Source organism: Emydura macquarii, unplaced genomic scaffold, assembly GCF_026122565.2.
Source record: "Emydura macquarii macquarii isolate MOO-44397 ecotype Brisbane River unplaced genomic scaffold, CSIRO-AGI_Emac_v2 contig_1551, whole genome shotgun sequence".
NCBI lineage: Eukaryota > Metazoa > Chordata > Testudines > Chelidae > Emydura > Emydura macquarii.
Window position 1 is genome coordinate 19,066,576 of NW_027131688.1, and position 20,875 is coordinate 19,087,450.

The 20,875-nt window shown below is 38.9% G+C and overlaps 1 protein-coding gene across 1 annotated transcript in view; it reads right to left on the bottom strand.

Annotated features, from left to right (window-relative positions):
- The window catches only part of ASPG (asparaginase), a 68,890-nt gene that overhangs the window by 27,219 nt on the left and 20,796 nt on the right, over positions 1 to 20,875 (bottom strand). The window contains exons 5-8 of the mRNA XM_067555153.1: positions 20,505 to 20,588; positions 19,214 to 19,340; positions 9,659 to 9,771; positions 7,251 to 7,436 (exon numbers count right to left, since the gene is read on the bottom strand). Coding sequence (XP_067411254.1) covers positions 7,251 to 7,436; positions 9,659 to 9,771; positions 19,214 to 19,340; positions 20,505 to 20,588 — 510 coding nt within the window. The remainder of the gene's footprint in view (positions 1 to 7,250; positions 7,437 to 9,658; positions 9,772 to 19,213; positions 19,341 to 20,504; positions 20,589 to 20,875) is intronic.

Below are 20,875 nucleotides of genomic sequence, written 5' to 3' on the forward strand. Positions count from 1 at the left end.
AAAACTTATTCATCATAATCTGCAATTCATCAGGTGAATTAGAGATGAATGCAGCAGCATCTGCAAAGAACAGATTCACCCAGTGAGCTGGGTGACGTGCCTTTTGCTCTGAAATTGCCTGATATTAAACAAGCTGCCGTCTGTCCTCAATTCACATAATACACCAGATTGATCATTTCTGAAAGCATATTTAAGAGGAATAGAGAAGATGGCAAAGCCGGTAGGCACTAAGATGCAGCCTTGCTTCATGCCATTATCAATGCTAAACTCAGATGACGTTTCATTTTCATCCTGAATAGTTGCCTTCATTCCCTCATGAAACTCCTTAAATAGGGAGAGCACTTTTTGGGGACAGCCAATTTTGAACAGGATTTTATATATGCCATTCCTGCTAACCGTGTCAAAAGCCTTTTGTAGGTCAACACATGCTACATAAAGAGGTGCCTATTCTGGGCTTTTTTCTTGCAATAAGCACATTGTGAAGGACGTCAGTTGTGGAGCATCCAGTTCTGAACCCACACTGATTCTCAGGATAAACTCTCTTAGCAAGGACCTGGAGTCATTTCAGCAGGACCCTTGCAAGCATTTGCCGACCACGATGAGCAGAGATATCCCTCTGTAGTTGTTGCAATCTCCTCTGTCCCCTTTATTTGTATATAAAGTAATTATGTTTGCATCTTTCAGATCCTGGGGTATGTGGCTTTCTTTCCAAGAGGCACAGAGAAGTGCATGGATGTTGCTCTCAAGCCTTCTCCTCCTGCCTTTAGGAGCTCCAGAGATATCTGATCATTGCCTGCTGCTTTCCAAGATGCAATCTCTTTGATAGCTTCCTCTGCCTCTTCGAGAGTTGGTATTTGGTTCAGCTCCTGCATCGCTGGACGTTGAGGAATGGCAGCGAAGGCAATATTAAAGATATTGGCATCCTTTGAGTAGAGTTCTTTGTAATGCTGAGTCCACCAGTCAAGTTGTTCTTGCCTGTCAGTCAGGATGCTACCATCTTTCACTTTCAGGTTTGACATCTTTTTACAAATTGGACCAAGTGCCTCTTCATAGGTGCCATGAAGGTCCCCTCTTTCAAAGCGGGTCTGAATCTTCTTGCACAGGTCTTGCCAGAACTTCTGGGCACATTCTCTAGTGTCTCTCTGGCAGCCTTAGCCTCTTTGAACTTAAGAGCTCTAGACTTGGTTGTTGAAGTAAAGTTAAGCAAGCTCGCTCTTTCTTTTCTATGAATGTGAGCAGCACATGTTCAGACGCTGTGAACCACTCAGGTTGTTTTTTATTTGTTGTTCCAAAGATATCCTTCGCAGTAGCCAGTGTTGCATTCTTAAAATTGTCCCACAAATTGTCAGAATCAGGGGAATCAAGTTGATCATTTTCAGAAACATGCTCAAGCGCACATTAAAACTTTGTGCAAGTGTCTGAGTCCTTCATGTTAGTGATGCTGAGGCAAAGTTTGCCTTTTAGCTTTGCATGATGGATCTTTTAAAGATGTAATTGAAGCTTGGCCCTGACAAGGGCCTGGTCAGTGTCACAATCAGCGTCATGCATTGATCGAGCATGCAGTACATCACGACTGTTTCTGCGATGGATCGAGATGAGGTCAAGCTGATGCCAGTGTCTGGAGTGGGGATGCCTCCGTGTGACCTTCCTGCTGCTGCTAGTGCTAGCAAAATAGGTATTTGAGACTATCAGCTCACAAGAGGCACAAAGCTCAAGGACACGCTGCCTATTTTCATTAAGATTGTTTGTGCCATGTTGGCCAATGATGTGTCCCCAGTGCTCCCAGTCTTTACCCACACGGATATTGAAATCACCGAGAACAACAAGTCTGTTCCCTATGGGGATATTCTTGATGATTTCTTCCAGGAGAGAACTCATCTTTTTGCTGTTTAGAGTAGTCAAAGGTTGGTCCATAGATGGACAGAAAAGTCAGGGCTCCCGAATTCATATTCACATCCAACCGCATGATCCTCTCATTAATAAATACCGGAGGGGTACATGCACTAAGGACAGACTTCTTGAAAGCAAATCTGACGCTGTGTATCCTTGGTTCATTTTCAGGTTTCCCGGAACAGAAGTGATAGTTTACTTCATCTAGTGATCCAGTTTCCGAAAGTCTTGTCTCACTGAGAGCTGCGATATCAATGCTTAGTTGATGTAGTTCTCTTTCAATTATGACTGTTTTCTGAAGTTCATGGTCTTTCAGTTCAAATCCGGTTAACATAGTGCAAACATTCCAACAAGCAATGATTAATTTAGAGCCAGGAAAGAAAAAGTTGGAAGGAAGCTTTTTTAGCCCAGCTTTTCTAGGGCCTTCCCTGGATTGGGGCAAGCAGGCCACCCTAAATAAGGTTGCTTGAACGTTTGAGCCACTGCTGACGCCTGGGTCCTTCCCCACCAGGATGAGCAACTATCAAACACAGAACTTCAATATGTATGCCTAGGCAAAACAAAGAAGGAAGGGGTTGCCATGCGGGGTTGCCTTAGGACCTCCACCTTCTCTCTCAGCAGAGATTATAGAATTCCAATGGCAAGACGGAGGTCAAGACAACTGGTATAGGCCTGCTGAAGTTTCTAGCCAGAACACCACTCCAAGTCGAAGGAAGCAACCACCTTATCATGTTCACAACTGTGCCTTTTCTAAATGGGTGTGGTTCCAATAGTATGGATACCCAGGAGTGAGGTCCCTCTGGGATTCACCACTTGATGCATAGATGGTGCAGCCAGCAATGCAGTGGCAAGTGACAGGAGCCGGTCAATAAACCTGTCTCCCCAATGGCGCCCCAGGGTGGAACCTTCTGAGTGAAGGAAATGTCCTCAGAAAAGATGAGCCAGAATTTTGTTGTTAAGTTAGCCCTTATTATAAAGCTGCAGTTACTAGTTTTTAAAATCGCTGGTGTTTTTAAATTTGCCAAATATGTTGTTTTACCACAAACGTATTGACCATTTTATTATGGGGTATTACCTTGGACAAGTGCCAGTATTGCAGTGTGCAACCAGTAGGAGTGTTTTCATACCATTCTAGGCTGCATTAGCTGTGTATGATTTAGGATATGAGACTAAACTACATAATTACAGTTCTGGCAAAAAACAAATAGTGCTACAGACAGATTGCTTCACCTATGTGTTCAGCAATTAACTAATGACTGTACCAATGCAAAAGCAGAACCAAACTGACCTACCTTCAGTATCTACATTTACAGAGCATACCAACCAATGCGTGAGATCGTAAAAACAAAGGAGATTTCATTAAGATTTTCATGTACCATTTAAAACTTCTAATAAGTATGTGAATGCAATAGTTCAGACTTTTTTAGGATTCAGACTATTAACTGTACTAACCTATGCATTGCAGTAAGGACAACTATCAAACAGAAACCTTCTTACAGTGATTTATTTGGGAGATTGTTAGAGAAAGAGTGAAACCATGCAAAGTTTTCAAAGCTGCAGACTGAGTCATAATATATTTACCCCCTCACCCCACCCACACACACACACACTTCCATACAGACCCCACAATTATAATCTGTGCTGGGTAGGTGGATAAGAGTCCAGAAATTCAGTTAATTAAAAGTGTTTGAACCAGGATTTTTTCATCACTAAATCACCTGACTAGCTAAAATATGTACAAATGACAGGATAAAGTCACATGTAGTGAAGATAACATGTAATTACTGTCTACACGAAGTGTTTTACTTTTTTTTTTTTAAATAAAAAACATTTAACACAAGCTTTCTGAAAAGAAACTAATATTTCAATACATTTCCAGAACTCAGCCAACATGCTTCCTCCATAGAGAGGTTACTTTTGAAAAGGGAAGGGCAGTGAAAAATCAGCATTAAATAATTCAGCCAAAACACACCATGACTCTGTCAATGCTGGCAATGTTCTCCTGTACAGATAACAATATAAATGGAGTAGGATGGCCTCCATCACTGGAAGTTAGTGAAGCCACATAATACATGTACCACTTTCAAAAGCTGGGATCCAGGAATTAACAAGTGACTAAATAACCGTCTAAAAGTATAATAAGGAGGAAGAATGCTAGAGACTTGAGTCAAATTAGGAAAACAGCACTTTGGATCAAATCTACAATTTATAAAATCACACACTAGAAGTCATTTTCAGAGGTACTTTACTTGTGGACAAATTTTCAGCCAAAATGTAGGGAAAAAATTGTTTCTTCCCCCTACCTTTTAGTTGAGGCAGCATATATAGCAAATCAGGTTTTGTTCTTATGAAATTTTGCAGTTTCAGGTATCTTGGCATTATTTAGTGAATAAACTTTACATTGTTTAAATTTTTACATTCAGTTGTTTATCAATTGCTCTCTTCATTCTCCATATATTTCTGTTGGATTAACAGAAAGTATGGGAGCTCCATGATGGTCAAAGTAATACCTCCAAATTCCTCACTGATGTTAGCCAAAAACTTTATAGCCTATTGAGCAAAAGGTCTGACTTTATATGTTTTAGAAGGTTTCAAGTTCAAATCTGTGAAGGCTGCGCTTTTGACATTTCTGTGACAGTCTGTATTCCTATGTTCATTCCTTTTACAAGACTATGTAAATTTTGTACAAAGTATGCCTTGTGAGGTATCATTTGAAAACTTATAATTTGCTGATCATTATTGTCCTGGTAAAATATGTGTCGCAATATCATATGTAAAATTTTAAAATTTTACTGCATGACATTACTGAGAGAGATTTCAATTTTGGAAAAGCAGACACAAAACAGTTCCTCAGAGACAAAAGGAAAACGGACACCTCAGCCAGGTGTCAATGAAATCAAATAGACTATCACATGGGTAAGTGGCCATTCTTTGGCAGGAATAATGATGTGAGTGAGAAATGTACATCTTGGCAAAGAAACAGCTGAAAATTTCCATCCCCACAGACTTTCTGTCTCCTGAAACCCAGCTGGCGATGACTCTCAAAGAAAAGGAAAAGTATAAGAATGGGGAACAGACACCCCACATTATTCCTCTTTTTCTCTCTACCCCTGGCAGGCACAACACCCGAGGAACAAAGAAAGAGCTTTGGACAGAGGGAAAGATCCTGTCTGAAAGGAGCTAAGCCAGTAAGACTACTGAATCATGTGGTGAGAGACTTTTGCTTTGAATTCACTTAGCTTGTTAAGCTAGGTATTAGTTGTATTTTATTTTTATTTTCTTATAACCAATTCTGGCTTTTATGACTAATTATTTGTAATCACTTAAAATCTATCCTTCTGTAGTTAATAAACTTGTTTTAGTGTTTTATCTAAACCAGTGCGCTTGGACTGAAATGTTTGGGAAACTCAAATTGAGATAACAGATTTGTGCATATCATTTTGTGTTAATAAAATGGCAGACTTTATATGAGCTTGTGTTGTCCAGGAAAGAGCTGGGTAGTACAAGACACACATTTCTGGGGGGAAATCTGGGATTGGAAATTTGCTGGTGTTTCTCTGCAGTCTAATTCAGGAGTGCCATAGCACTCACAGCAGTGTAGCTGGGAGTGACTACCATGCTGGAGTAGGTATATAAGCAGCTAAACATCTAAATGATAAGCAGCAGTCTTACCGTTTAGTAATTAGTTTAAACGTTGTGCTTGAGGGAGCCTCCCCACTGAGTGAGAGCTGCCCAGCTGCGGCTCAGCAAGCGCATGCCTGGGGGGAGCTGTGCTGGGCACAGCACCTCCCTGCTGAACAAGAGCTGCCCAGCTGTGGCTCTGTAACCATGCGCCCAGGCCCTTGTGGACAGGCCGCCTCTGCCTCCTACCCCCTCCAGCAGCCTCAAGCAAAGCTAGACCACTGACGCTGAGGGGGCTGTGTGGCTGGTTAGCTCTGTTAGCTCTGTGCCCAGGCCCTAGTGGACATCCTCCTCCCCCTCCAACAGCCTCTGCCAGAACTAGACCACTGACGCTGCTGGCACCTGGCTGGCAGAACCAGTAACTCCGCAGCATTCCAGCAGAGCAAGCCAGCCAGAGGAGAAGCTCATCACCGCCTGATGATCCCCCCTCCCACCTACTTCTGCAGCTGCAGGTTAAGTTAACGTTTAACCATTTAAACATTCTATTTATAGAAGTTTAAATGGACAGTTAATTAAATAAACTTTTACATCCCTATGCTGGAGGCTGTATGAGAGCAAACCAGGAGTGGTTGCTCTCACAGCAAAGCAGCGTAAAAGGCTGGTGTAAATCCCCAGATTGGAGATGAAGGGACACGCTTATTCAATAGTCCAGATTGTATCCTGGGTAATGTCACAGTTTCCATTTCCTTTTCTCCCCACTTACAGATTAGGTTACAGGAAAGTTGTTGAAACAAAAATAAATAAAGCTGCACCAAAATATCTCACATATAAGAAAAGCCAAGCCATTAAAATAATAGTTCAGTCGTACTATATAAAAAGACGAGAATTTTAAATACAAGGAATACTATGAAAATACAATTCAATGGTCAAGTTAAGCAAGACAAATGGACCAGCTTTCCTCCCACAGTTTAGGATTCTCACTTAGGTTATGAACACTGGTGGGGGCTGTGAGGCTCATTAGACCTGCCGATGTTTTGACTAACCTAAAACGTTGTGTATTGCAAATAAGGTTAAGAAAACTCTATTAAAATATGCTGAATACCTTGAATACCAACAGTGTCTGTGTCTGCATATAAATTTGACTTAAACTAGCCTACAACTGCTTTCAGAACTTCAGAGGTCACAGATTACTGGCCACCATTTGGAGAGACATCCCAGTACCCACTATACTGCTGAACTCATTGGCACATGCAGATAGCCTACTGGGAGTGTTGAGAGTCAAGTAATAATAATATTAAGAATATTTCACAAGTTGCCACCTTATTGAATGCCCTTATTTTGTAATTATTAAAGGAACTGCAAACCTGAAAATTATTAAGAAAGGCATTACTTGACTCATCTACCTGGTAAGCCAGCTCAATGCTCACTGGAGTTCTTTTGGGAGTGACATCAACAGTATTTTGCAGATGGATGCTGGGGTGTCACGCACAGCCGGAGCCAGCAATCAGTAAGTTAGGATCAGATCTCGTTAATTACAGCATTAAGCATAGAATAAAGGGTTTCTTTTAAATCTTGTTTGCAGATCAGCTTGAACCATTTAAAAGATAATCTAATATGGTTGTTTTCTAGGAAACATATCTTTATGGTTGTTTTCTAGCATATTAAACACTAGCCAATCACATTGGTGAAACATTTATTTTACATAACATTGGAATCAGAAACTGCTATATTTCCCTCACCTGCCCAGTTTCATAGTCTGAAGTAACACTCCCACGTAAGCACTGAGTACAATTCAGAATCACTACTTCTCGTTCTGTTGCTTTCCTCAGTTCTTCTAGCAAATCTTCTCGATTATTTGGTGCATTACCGGTTCCATAAGTCTCGAGTACAATGCCCTCCATTGGAGGCTGAAGAAATGCCTTCACCTGTTTAAAATAAGGTGTAAAAGTATTACAAACTACATGTCTTTAATACTATATAATTTGATTAGCAACCCTTTCTGCCCTGCCATATTTTTCAAAAGATCTTACCAAAACATAGGATGGCACTCAAGAGCTTAAAAAAAAGGAATTAAACTTCTTGCTAGCATGACAGTATTTACAGAGAGTATCCCCACCGAGGTACAATACAATAGCACAAATGTACTAACCATGTGTAGAGCTTTATATGTATATATGACTAATCCAATATCAAAGAATATGGGAAAACAAATGGGAAAGGAGGGTTCAAGACAGGTGGGTAGATGCTTATAAATATAGTGACAGTAGTGGTGCCTTTGGGGAAAAAATAAAATCATAATGAAGCCTGCAAGAATTCATTTAAATTCAAGAGACAGTTCATTTAATTTAAGGGGGGAAGGGAGAGGAGGAAGAAATAGTTTTCTATGGATCAGTTGGTAACCAAGTAGCTAATGTATCACCTCAATGTAAGTAGTCGTCTAGTGAAGTTATTTTTCTAGGAAGATATTTTAGACAGCTTAGATGTTTCTTTGTTGATCACATAAACCACTCGCAATACACTATAGTTACCCATGAGGCTAACTTTAGAGTTGGAGTTTTATTACAAATCTACCACCCAACTGCATTTCCATCTGTTCAAATTCACCTAAAAGAAGACTAATATAATTGAGGCAATGCTACTTAAACTAGTGGATGCAATTTAAGCTGACAATGGCCTTGAGAAAGATAACATGTCAGTTTAGCAGAACTTCAAAAATAGACACATAGGTGCTGCAATGCTGAGCTTTGCAACACCTAACTTTTAGGCACCCTGCTGCCTAGTGGACACATCAATAGGTCAGAATATATTCTGGAATTTTTAGTGTGCAGCCGCAAGGTCCGCACTGCCAGTTAGTGCATAGCACACCAGAACACTGTAGATTTACACCTCAGCTTGCCACACATAACTACCTGTATAGGCAATCCCTATATATTTCATGCAAAGTGAAACAGCTTCAGACAGGAGAGACTGAGAGAGACCTATCTCAGAGTACCCTCAGGCCAGTGGCTAGTCACTGTTGGGGCACTCACATGGGAGGTGGAAAACATGGGTTCAAGACTGCTCTAAAATCAGGAGGAGGAGGGATTTGAACCCCAGTCCCCCACATCCTGGGTGAGTGTTCTAATCACTGGGCTATTGTGTATATAAGGTCGTGGGGGGCACCAATACCACATTTTGGGCAGGGCTTGATCTAGTAGGGTGCTTTTAGGGGTCTCTCTGTACACCTACTGGATTGGGCCCCACGGGTGAGACTGACTGGAGAAATGCTAGTTTGTGAATCCTGCCAGAGCTTAGGAGTGAATTAGGCACAAAGCTGCTCAGTGGCGTCAGGACTTAGGTGGCTTTATGCATGTCCATGAGCAAACATTTAGGCCACTAAGGGACTTTATGGTGGAAACTTAGGTGCCTAGGGATTTAGGTGGAGCTGAATGGGGGGTTCTGAATGTCAGTGCCACCTAAATGTAGGTGCTAAAGTGGCAGTGAGGCACCTAACTTACCCTCGGGAATCTAGCCCATACCATGTAAGACCCCAGTTCTGCAAAGCAACCTCCTAGCATGAGTCTCTGTGGAGTCCCAGTGTTATCAATGGGGCTCCAGGTGGATGCAGTGGTTCACATTAGCCTATCACAGAACAAGATAAGAACCCTAAAGAGAAACCCTTAAATCAGTTGCAGGAAGAAGCATGAATTGTAGAAAAGGGTATGATTTTCTTACTCCATTTCCCCATACTGAATAAGCATGCGTACCTTTGGCAAAGTGTATACTGTATGCATACACTTGACTGCATGCCAAATAGGTACTTCTTGTCACTGTAGTTTGCTGGTGTTTGTCAAGAGTTCAAATACATCTTCCAGACAGGTAGAAGTGGTATATTATCAATTCCAGAGCACTTGTGATTCTGCTTGGAAGTACTTTTAAAACCTTCATATATAGTTTTCCATGCTAGGACTGTTCAATCATATTATTACAAGGAATGTTTACCCACAGAATTGGAGTACATTGCTCAAGGCTGATTACCAAAAAATTTTTAAATCTTATCAATTTTTCAATCTATAACAACATCATTGTAGCTCTGATACTCAGGCCAAGCAGCTATGTGTTTGGATACTCTCTCTACCATTTCCAGAATTAAAAACAGGATGCTTACAGCAGCAGCATTAATTCCTGGGAAGATTCGCAGCAGCCCAACGTTCCCGTTCATTTGGGTGTGGACTTTAAACTTCTTTTTGGTGTTGGCTCTCCACACTGTCTCCCAGTTAACTGTTAAAGAGAAATAAAAGACCATAAAGAGAGAGACGTTTCACTGCTTATTTAATATTAAACTTCACAACATTATATCACATATATCTGTAATACTTCACACTTCCTTATTTTAAAGACTGTGCTATGTTTCATTAATATGGCCTTCATACAAAAAAACTAAAACAGGGAAGTGAGGGGACAGTCAACAGTGGCAACCACAATAGCTGATCTTACTCATTCTGTTTATCATCATATATTTCAATAGCATATAAAGGGACAGTTAGATCAGGCCTCATTGTGCTATATTTTAAATCTTAAATATTCCAAATAATTCAAATCTCCAGAAAAAAATCAATATTATTCAGCAGAAAAGTCTCCACATTATTACTTCCTGAGGAGAAATTTTTTTTAATACAGCAGCTTGGTTATAAAATACTAATTTAAGACAAGAAATATTAAATGCGAGTGGATCTGTTTAGTCCTTACTAATAAATGACATGATCTGTTGTTAAAATAAAAAGTTGATAAAGCAGTCTAACATAATCTTCCGCATATGTAAAATTAATTGAGTTGTTGTGCAAGGTACTGAACTGATAATCCACTTACACATATGTCATCATTACTATCCCCTGTTATAAACTACCTTCATTCTACCTTCACGTGTTTAGAATGCTCGGAAGGCTTGGGGCAACAGAATGGTATGAAGAAGGTTTAATGTAAATGAAACATTCACTGTTCACACATTCTAATCAGGACTTCATTACTTTGTAACTGGAATAATATCAACAAGTACTCCAAGTCAGAAAAAATACATCTTCTCAAACATGAAAGACGTGACACAAATTTTGAATGTCATATTAAAGACAGACATTCTTACTGTTGCCACTAATCATCTCCAAAGCTTATAATGTAGTTCCTAATGATTAAATAAAATAGCAAATATTCAATTAACTGTGATTATATATTTAAAGCCAGATGCCAACTGTTTAATAGTCTGTCTGTGTACCATTATTAAAAGCCAAATCATGCATTATGGATTTCAAAAAGTTTACCATTCCAATGCAAGGCAGAAATATCAATAACTGACAACTTACAGAAGGCTGTATCCAAGGGCCTTTGGCACACAGCAGCCCATGGCTTTGAGTTCCATATTTCACTAAAAGCACAGACCATGATATAACATTTATTTCATAATGGGAAACAAGCTGTTTCTTTACACTTCTGGAGAAGCCCCTGTGCTGCAAGGACAGATAAGAAATTAGGATACATATTATAATGGACTTGCCCTTGATCTTGAAAGGAGTTACTCACTCCTGAAAATATTCAGCTACTATCCTGATTTCCTGCAATCAATAGTTACAGCTGCATTCAAGAATATCCAATATATATTTAAAAGCCTCCCTTCGAACCCCCGTAAAACAATTTTTCCCTCATTGATACTAGGACAAGACAATTTCTAACAGTCAAGACAGCCAGGCCATACATATCTTATATCACCTATAAGCCTAAGATATTATGAACTTCCCAACACTGTCTCTCCCTGGCAAGCAACACAGCAGAAATGTCAAAAGGGTCTCAGTAGAGTGCTTACGGAAAAAACAAACCAGAGGATTATATGGATAAATGTTTGTACTCATACATTGTGAAACAGATTGAAGGTGATATGCAGGATAAACATGATGGTAAAAGAATCAGCCATTCATCTGCAAATAGATCCCCACTGTGTTGAGGAAGAGAATGAGCAAAGGGATGTATATGCGATTCAACTTGAGCATGTATAGCTACAAAATTTCTGGGAAGTTGATCAGCACAATTCAGGAGCTCACATAGCTGGATTTACTGCTGGACCAAATGCTTTTCCTGTTTGACCAATGCTCCCACAATGCCCAGTGAACTATGCAATTCTGCATGTGCATTTGTATTCTTGCAGGAAAATACATAATAGCCAGATATTGGAAATGCAATATGCTGCCAACAGAGACAGAGTGGGTCCAAGTAGTTTAACAAGCGATGGTAACATTCTAAAAAAAGTGACATTCTAAAAAGGCAACTCTCTTGCCTTGTCACACCAATATGTCAGAGAAAAACCTAAAGAGGTCAACCAAACCTAGGGTTGAAATGGTTCTGGCCACATACAATACATAGTAATATGTAATAATACATAATATATGCAGTAACATGTTTAATGCATTACAGTTGCTAACTGCAGAACTGGTAGAAAAGTTTAAGCCTGGAGTAGGATAGACCAAAGAAAAAGATATCTATAGAAGACCCAGCTGGCCATGAGATTAATGATTTCTGAAGAGTTACAGTGAAGGTGAGCGAGTACTGGAAAAGCAGAAAAAGCCTGTGTCTTACTCTAGAGCTAAAGGAAGATTTTGTTATATTATCTGAACACTCTCAGAAGTAGGAGTATTTGAAACATCAACAAAAGAACTGACTATGTATGAGATAGCTCATGGTTCCAAGCTCTGCTCCTTCATCCCCACACTTGCTGCCTTCCCTGCAGAAACTGACAGCTTCTACGCCCTGTCTTACAATGCCATTCCTAGCAGAGGAATTTTATTCCTGCAACAGGGCAGGGGAAGTAGGGAAGGTTCCATGAATTAAAGTAAAATTAATAACAGAAAGACAGAAGGCACTGGATGTTTGCTCAGATGCTCAACGTTAATCAAGTCCTAATGGCTCAAATGAATAATATCTATTCATGTCAGTCATGTAATGTGCAAATGCTTTCTATAATCTGAAGAGCAGTTCTACCATATACCACTGTGCGTTTGATAAAACTTCAACTGAAAAGCAAGATCCTAAATTAGCAGCACTAAGCATTTCACAATAGCCGCAGAGAGCAGGATACCTAGCCATTGAAGACGGATCAACTCTACTGCAGTAAATCAGTATTTGATGAGAATACCAAACTACACTTATTCTCCTTACTTTTACACCATTTTACACTGGTTTAAGATTCTGTCTCCCACAATGTTTCACCACCTCGCCTTTCTTCATCCAGCATGGTTTCCTCCTCACGCACAGAATATCTGAAGTACACTTGGGTTTAAATAAAACAGGGAACAACAGGGAACAAGTGGCCTACAAGATTTACAATAAGAAGCTGCAACAAAAGAAGCCACCTGGAAACTGTTATAACTCATCTCCCAAACAAAAACTTCTCTCTGGGATTATGTCTAGGGAAACACTCTTATATGTATCTGTGATGAACTGTACCGAAACATCAACTAGACTTGAAAATCCCTCTCACTTAATCTCCCATAGTTTGATTCCAAGCCACTGATTCTATTTGGAAAGGAGGAAATTTATTGGGGAAAAATTACTGATAGGGGAGTAAAGATGTGAATAGCTAAATAGGTGTGGCTTGGAGTAGAACCTTGAGGGCTGAAGCAGTAGAGATCTCTCTCAGCCTGGCCAGTAGGCTGTCCTTAAGCAAGAGGGTGTTAAAGAAATTTTATGAGCCCTGTTGAACATAATCAGAGGTGGAAGGAAAGAGAGCAGCAGTGGTATCTAGTAAGATGCTCAAGAATCCCCAGTTCTCTTTTTTCCCCTGCAACAAGGGATTTTTTTTTAAAGCAGCCTCATCTACACTCAAAGCCACCACCACCTAAAGGACATTAAAGCTTTCTTTCTTCCATCCTCAGTCAAAGATGAGACTTTGCCAAGCCATCCTTCAGAATGTATGTTACCTACTTTGGAAACCATCAGTGTACTTAATGTTTTTTAAGAAATTTGAAGAGTGAATTAGACCTAACTTTGCCAAAATAAGATAAAACTCTCTCTCATTAGAGATTCATGCTAAGATAAGAAGAGTAAAGCTGAGATAACCAAGATAGGTCTAATGTTTACCTTATATTTTCTGAACCTATGTCTGAAAATGTGCTCTACTGAATAATGTTCTGTGTTCAAAATGTTACAGCTTTAATGGAGAAAAGTAACTTAGCCCAGAAGAGATATCTATTTTAAACAAAATGAACATAGCCAGGACATTTTCCTCTAGTTAGCATCGTTCCCCACATCAACAGTTTTGTCAAACTGCTTAATGCAGATCATAATTGCATGGATAAGAGGACCACAGTTATCTTAACAAATGCCATTTTTCCATTCTGCAATTAACATCACTCGTACATTCTGCTCTGGCTTCCAATCTAATTAATCCAACTGAGCTGGATTAGTTCTCAAACAAACAAAAATGTAAATCCTTCCATGTCCATCTAAAGCTTGTTTTGAGCCATTTCAAATCAAGCAGAGAGCCATACAGAGGTGGACAAGCTCATTCAGTAATTCTTTTGCACCCTTTGTGTTAACAAATACCACATCCACGGAATGGAGAAAGAGTGTCCATGACATAGCTCGATTTATGCACTCTCATTCTGTTGGATGAATACATTATCCCACAACCGCTACAGCTACATCAGGTTGTGTGGATCATTTGATGAAGATAATCTTAAAAATGCCAATATGAAGTAAGGAAGCTTATGTATAAGCAGATGAAGTATGAGAAATTCTACCTTTCTGTGTTCAGAATAATGCTTTATGGAATCCTATGTGATGAACTGGCTAAGTAGTGAAGTTATTCATTGAGCTTTTGGCATATTGCAGCAAATAATAAGCAACCTGTTCCGACTTGGGCTATGCTTGTAAAAAAGCTTTTAACTGATCTAGCATACATACTCCTCTGCATTATGTAAATTTGGGTACAAAGCTGATTATTTTAGGAACAAAGATAAGCACATTACTCATCTTCCTCAGAAACGGGCAAGCCTTTAAAGGGATGTACACTATTTTAAAAGTTAGGTAATTATACTATTGTGTATTAAATGTTCAAAATGGCCTGGGGCAGGAAGGCAAACAAGCCAAAGCATATGAAATATAAAAACAAAATTTAAAACCTTAATGGTTTTCAAAATTGAGTGCCTAAAACTAGACACCTACAAATGTGGTCTTATTTTCAAATGTGTCAAGTATTCACAACTCCCTTTGACTTCAGACCCTTCTGAAATAAACAGGCCACTTTTTGAGGAATCTAATTTTAAACAGCCAAGTTTGAAAGCTTTGGCCTTCATAGATAACTGTATCCTAAACTATTGTTTTTTAAGGGGGAAAGGAGATGGTGTCCAGAAGCTTGTCTAGTTTCTGTTCCACTATTAAGCCTCAGTACAAACCAGACTGTGATACCACAGCTACCACAAAATCCAGCTGGAATGTGAAGAGGCAGATTTAGTATATTATGCAGACTTTATAACATTTTAAATTTGGATTATACATCTCCCAAGGTGTAATATCTGAGATATTCATGATGGGATATCAGAATGTCTGTACTGAGGATATTGTTCACTTGAAAGGTTTAGAATTACTGAATAGAGAGGAGCAAGAATGTGTCAGGTTCCAGCGTCATAGGTCCTGGAAGGTAAGTGGAAAGTTCTTTTCCCTTTACAGAAGTATCAGACGGTGAAAGTCTTGTCTCTTTCTGTCTAACTCTAATAAAGACAAAACCATACATCAGGACAGAAGGAAAGAAATCAAACTAATACAACACGTTCTAGAAAGCAGCAAACTTTTGTTAGGTAACACATATACGAACGCCACAATACAGGTTTAAACTCATTCATTATAGGAGTACAGTACTCTAAAAGTGACACCTCCCTAAGGAGTGGTGACTGAACTCAAAGTTATGAAATCAAACAAGAAATACAGCTTTTAATGATCACAGAGCTCCAGACAAACAGCAGCACTTTTTTCTCAACCTTTTCTGCAAGGTGATAGGCAAGTCGTACCATTATATAAGCTACACCAGTGTTCACTAGAATTCAGGGTGATAGCCAAGGGCTGGAGAGCATAAACCAACCTACGAATGGTTCTTAGTGTTGGAAAGGAAGACAAAAAACACAGCTGTCTTTTTCTGGCAATAATTTGTTACAAGATAATTGGTACATGTCTTTTGAAATGAGTCTCTCTCACCTAAATGTTCATTGCAACAATAAACATGCCTGTATTTGTAAGAAAAAAACCCTCAATGTATAGAGGTGGATTTATCTTCAAAATATAATAAATAAATGACTTGGGCTTTTTACTATATACAACCAGACTGCCTAGTACTGCCAAGCAAAACACAGTAACTTGGCCAATGATAGCTAGCCTCTCTCTTTTACATTAGTGACGCTATCAAGGTTGGTAGCGCGCATCCTCTCAACTTTTCCTGTTTTATCTATTTGCAAACACCAGGCAATTTTTTTATATGCTGTATTTTTCCTGCATAAATCTTTCAATTTTTTTTAAAAAACAAAAACAAAAATGATAAGCACCTCAGTATTCAACATCTCTATGCTAACAAACCACATGCATGTGTGATGGAGTTAAAACTAGACAGAATAAGGAAACAGATTTTAGTTTGATACTTCCAGGCAATGAAGAGTAACTAAAGTGAGAAGTAAGTTATGAAATGCACTGAGACTGTGTTCTTATACACTGTAGTTAGTAATTAGCATAAACATCTTTTTTGTCTGCCACTTTCAACTCTGCAAGGCATCACAGGAGTGAAGATCTATTCTTGATCGCTGAAAATATTACAAACATACTTTTAAATGTGTTCCAATGCTTTTTGTGCTATGCTGCATCAGGAGCTTACTGTAAGTATTTCATGTTAGCTTCCTGCTGCTTGTTCACATGAACAGAACTCTGGGAACTTTTCACTGCTTCCACTGCCTCATACAAGAATCAAACTCACTAGATCCAAAACTTTGGGGAAGTTGATACAGCCAATGGGTCCAGAGATGGACAATGGAACTGAAGGAAGGTGCTGACAAAGACACAGGAAACTTCTAAACATGACCAGGGACATAAAAGGAAAAGAGGGTGTCAGAAACCAGCCACAAGGATTGATCCATGGGAGCATGGCCCAATGGGGGAAAAGTTAAAGGTAACTGGAGCTGGAGAGGCTGCTGCAGATGCACAGAGTGCAGACTAACCTCCTATATTCTGCCTCACTCTTTGGTGCTGAGACAGATACAGCATAGCACAGCTCTCTAACCTCCAGCACTATCTCTCCACCTCACCCTTCTGCACCAATTAATCAGTCTTAGTGGGCTCTGGTCCCGGTATACTCCCCCATTCCCCCCACCTTCCATTCTATTGCTGGAAGCAGATAATCAACTCCTCCTAATGTGTCTCTCTGGCACCTTCCCAGCCCAGCCTGTCTCCCAGTTTGTAGACTTGTGGAGCTGGATTCTCAGAAGAAAGTTTCTGTAGACTGCCTATATTTCCTTCTGGAAATGACAGCAGATTGGCAGCAGACTGAAGCAGCAAAGAGATGGATTTGTCCAAAAAAAAAAGTGAAGGAAGACAATATACACAAGCAATTTAAAAGGTTTAAAATAGCTGGGTTGGTTTGTTTTGTTTTTAAAAACCCCAGATGGTTCCTTTTCTCCATAAGCGCTTCTCATGAGGATTCTAAGAGTGCACTTAGGGAAAATAACCATGTTTCAAACAATTTATTTTAGACAGAGTAAAGCTGCACTAGTTCTAAATACTATCTGTATTCTGTGAACTATGTTTTTCCAAAATGAAACAACAATCATTCAGTACTAGCACTTCCAATTTGGACAAGTGATGCTATACTAACAGTGCAATCAATTGAAACAAATAGTAATAATGGAGCAATTCATGCCATCAGTTTTTAAGCAAAATTCCCCACTAACTTCAATGGGGAGTTCTGCTAAAAAATTAATGGGACATTATGGCCAGGGAAAATAACTGATACCGTTATCGTTTTTCTACTACAAAAACAGGTACTCACAAAATAGATCCTTTGAGCCCAGGAAAAAATTTACATAAAGTTTGATTCCATTATTCTGCATTCAGAAAACTGAATATTTAAACTGTAATTTATCCTAGTTTATAAAAATTCAGAGAAAAATCCAAGAAGACTTATCCCAGCATGCAGAAATAGTACAAAGGAAAGTGTCCTGGTTAATCTAACACATTAAATAGCTGTATTTTTTGCTTAACTGCAGAAGTCATTTATTTGCCTTAGTGAATTTGAACTAAATAGTGATAGCAAACAGTAAAAGAGAGATTCCATTTATCTCCCAGATGTCCAGAAGGCAGTTATTGTGGGGATTCTCACAAGATGCACCTCAGTTCTGAGAAGTACAAACCCACTACTACTCCAATCTTGTAATGTGGTCAAATGGACAATGTCAATTTAAAAAAAAAATATCATTAGGGATTCATTTAAAACCATGTTCATCATCAGAGTATCTGTATAAATATTAATGGATTTATCCTTACAAGAGCATTCTGAGGTAGAGAAGTATTATTAGCTTAAATTTTCAACTGGAGAAAACTGAGGGATAGAGAGGTTAAGTGACCTATCAAGGTTACATGGGAAGCCTGTGGCACAGCCAGGAATAGAACCCAGATCTTCCAAATCCCAGTCTAATATCTTAGCCACAATACCAGTCTTTTCAACAACACTAAGGGGAGTGGGTTTTTAAATTAGATGGACATCCACTAGGGACATGCCTGAAACTTAACTTAGATATGAAGGAAGTAGAAGGTTAGTGCACCCATTCCCTGCAAACTTTTATTCCAAGATATATTTTTTAAATTAATTGGACCCTGTCACTAAAAGATAATTTTCAGAAGTATGAAATATATCTTAGTCAAGATTTACAGCAACCCCTTAACACCTTGACATTTGAAATAGGTTTCTTCAACTAAAAGGAACTTCATCTATCACGCATGCACGATTTGTTACAGTAACTTTGCATACTTGTACTGGAATGCTTGTGTAGTTTAACAATTAAAAAAAAACCAACAGGAATGCACATCCAGATTTCATAATGCCTAAATAAATTAGGAAGAAAAATCAAATTTTAGACCTACCAACATTAACATTGTCCCTCTGATTTAAAATGATCTGAATTTCATAAGCACCCAATAAAGCACCTTCCCAAATGACTATGAACCAAAGTGCAGACGTGAACGATCTATCAGAAACTGTACAGACACTGCCCCACCTGCTGTGCCTTATTTCAGGATCCAGCGTAATCATTAAAGAGATTAAACAACTTTGTTCTTTCATTTTCCCCCACTTTATTTTATCCACAGACCAAGCATTTTCATGACATATTCCCAAAATGCTTCCCTCTCAGGAGTCTGGATATTTGGTAAGAATCAATCCAGCCCACGTCTATGTCTAATAGAGAACTGTACAAAATCTTCCTGCAGTTTAATCGCTGATTCTTACATCTTATACAACTAACTTTTTAACAGCTTCTAGGAGTGGAGTCGAGACACAAATGACATAACACAGTGCTTTTAAATCACATCTATACTTAAGAAAAAGTGTGTCTCAATTGTGTAGGTACTGATCAAATACTGGAACAGCTCTTGAGGAAGGTAGTGTGCTCTTGCATGTGTCATAAATTACAGGGCTTAAATTGCTTACTTGTAATATCAACCTCAGCATTTGCAAGTGGAGGCAGGTTAGGTGAGGAAAAGGCATTGAAACTCCCAGCATCCACCTTCGTCACCCTATTTCCCCTGTACAGTTTATGATAAAAATACAGGCACACCTGCAAGAAACATAAACATGTATGAGTAGAAGCCAGTAATTAAAGATACTAAGAGATACTGTTGTCTGCCCCTTTTAAAATGTTTCTAAAACTTTAAAGTAATGAGAATTACTTAGAGGTTGGCAGATTTGCAATAGTTATACTTTAAAAAAAAAAAAAAAAAAGTGGCTTGCCTGTCATTTTATGGTTTGTTCTTGAACTCTTAAAAAATGTTAAAAGCTAACTAGTTACATAACACCCTCAGAGGCAAAGTCTAGGAGAGACAGTGAAGGTTGTTTGTTTGGGGGGTTTTGGTCAACTTTAAGTGAAGGTAGGTGAGAGGAAAAGGGGGGACTTTTAAAGGGCTGTCATAAGCATCTGAAAATCAAAGTCCAATGGCTTTTTGTTGGCCTATAGAAATTGGTCAAGATTTTCTAGAGTGACTAGTGATTTTGATAAATTCATTTTTGGGTGCCCAACTCGAGATGCCTAAAAGTCATCAGGCACTCCATTCTTTCTGAAAAGTCAGTCCCCTTCAAAAATGTCTCAAGCTGAACTCCATAAAAATTAAGGCACTGAAAATTACTAGTCACTTTGGAAAATCTTGGTCAATAAGCTATTGGTCTTAACCCACATCAGACTGGCCATGTCAGAACAGACAGAATGAGGGTGAAAATTGAACTACTCTCTCTCAGCTTTATGAGTGGGCTCTGCAGGTCAGATTTCAGGCATATTAGTGAGGCAGTGTGGGGAAGCTTCCACAGCTGCTGAATGTGATGTCCTTTATTAACATAACAGGCACTTCAGTCTCCACAGATATAAAAATTCTCTACTTTTCACCGGGACTGAACTTATCTTCAAATTTAATTATTCCCACCATCACCAAACCTCCACATATTGTTTTGAGTTCCAAGCACAGTGTGAAAATAAAAATCTTTGATTTCAAGTCCAATGCAGCCAGTATTTCAGAGACCTAACAAGTGTATACAAAACATTAGGAACATACTGTTAAGTTAAAATTGACAATAATGTGTGTACTGTGTCAGATGGGGGTCTGTTAACCTTGACAGGGTCACTTTAAAGATCAATGCACATTCCTTATTGGTTAAAAGATATATTTTAAGAATGTAAACATTTGGTTTTACTAGATTCAGAAAAGCAAATTCTGATGCCAGGGAAACAGACCTCAGGAATTACAAACTGTCCAGCAAACAGCAATGCCCCTAGCAGGTTGGCTCGACCATCATTCCGCAATTCATATATGGGCACCTAAAATGCAGAAACTGAAATTACACCCCATCTCTTATATATAAACAGCAGAAGAGACTCCAGTTCATGCAATACAAATCCAGTATTAATACATTAATAATTTATGTAACAATCAAAGCAATCTCCTATTATATCATTTATGGCGAATAAGATTTACTTCTTCATCCAAACTAACTATTTTAGACAGAAGCAGATGGTGGAATTTCTCCCTCTAACAGATTTTTTTCATAAAATATATCATTGGCTTTTTCATATTTTTCCTCTTATTGTAATAGCTATATTTAAAG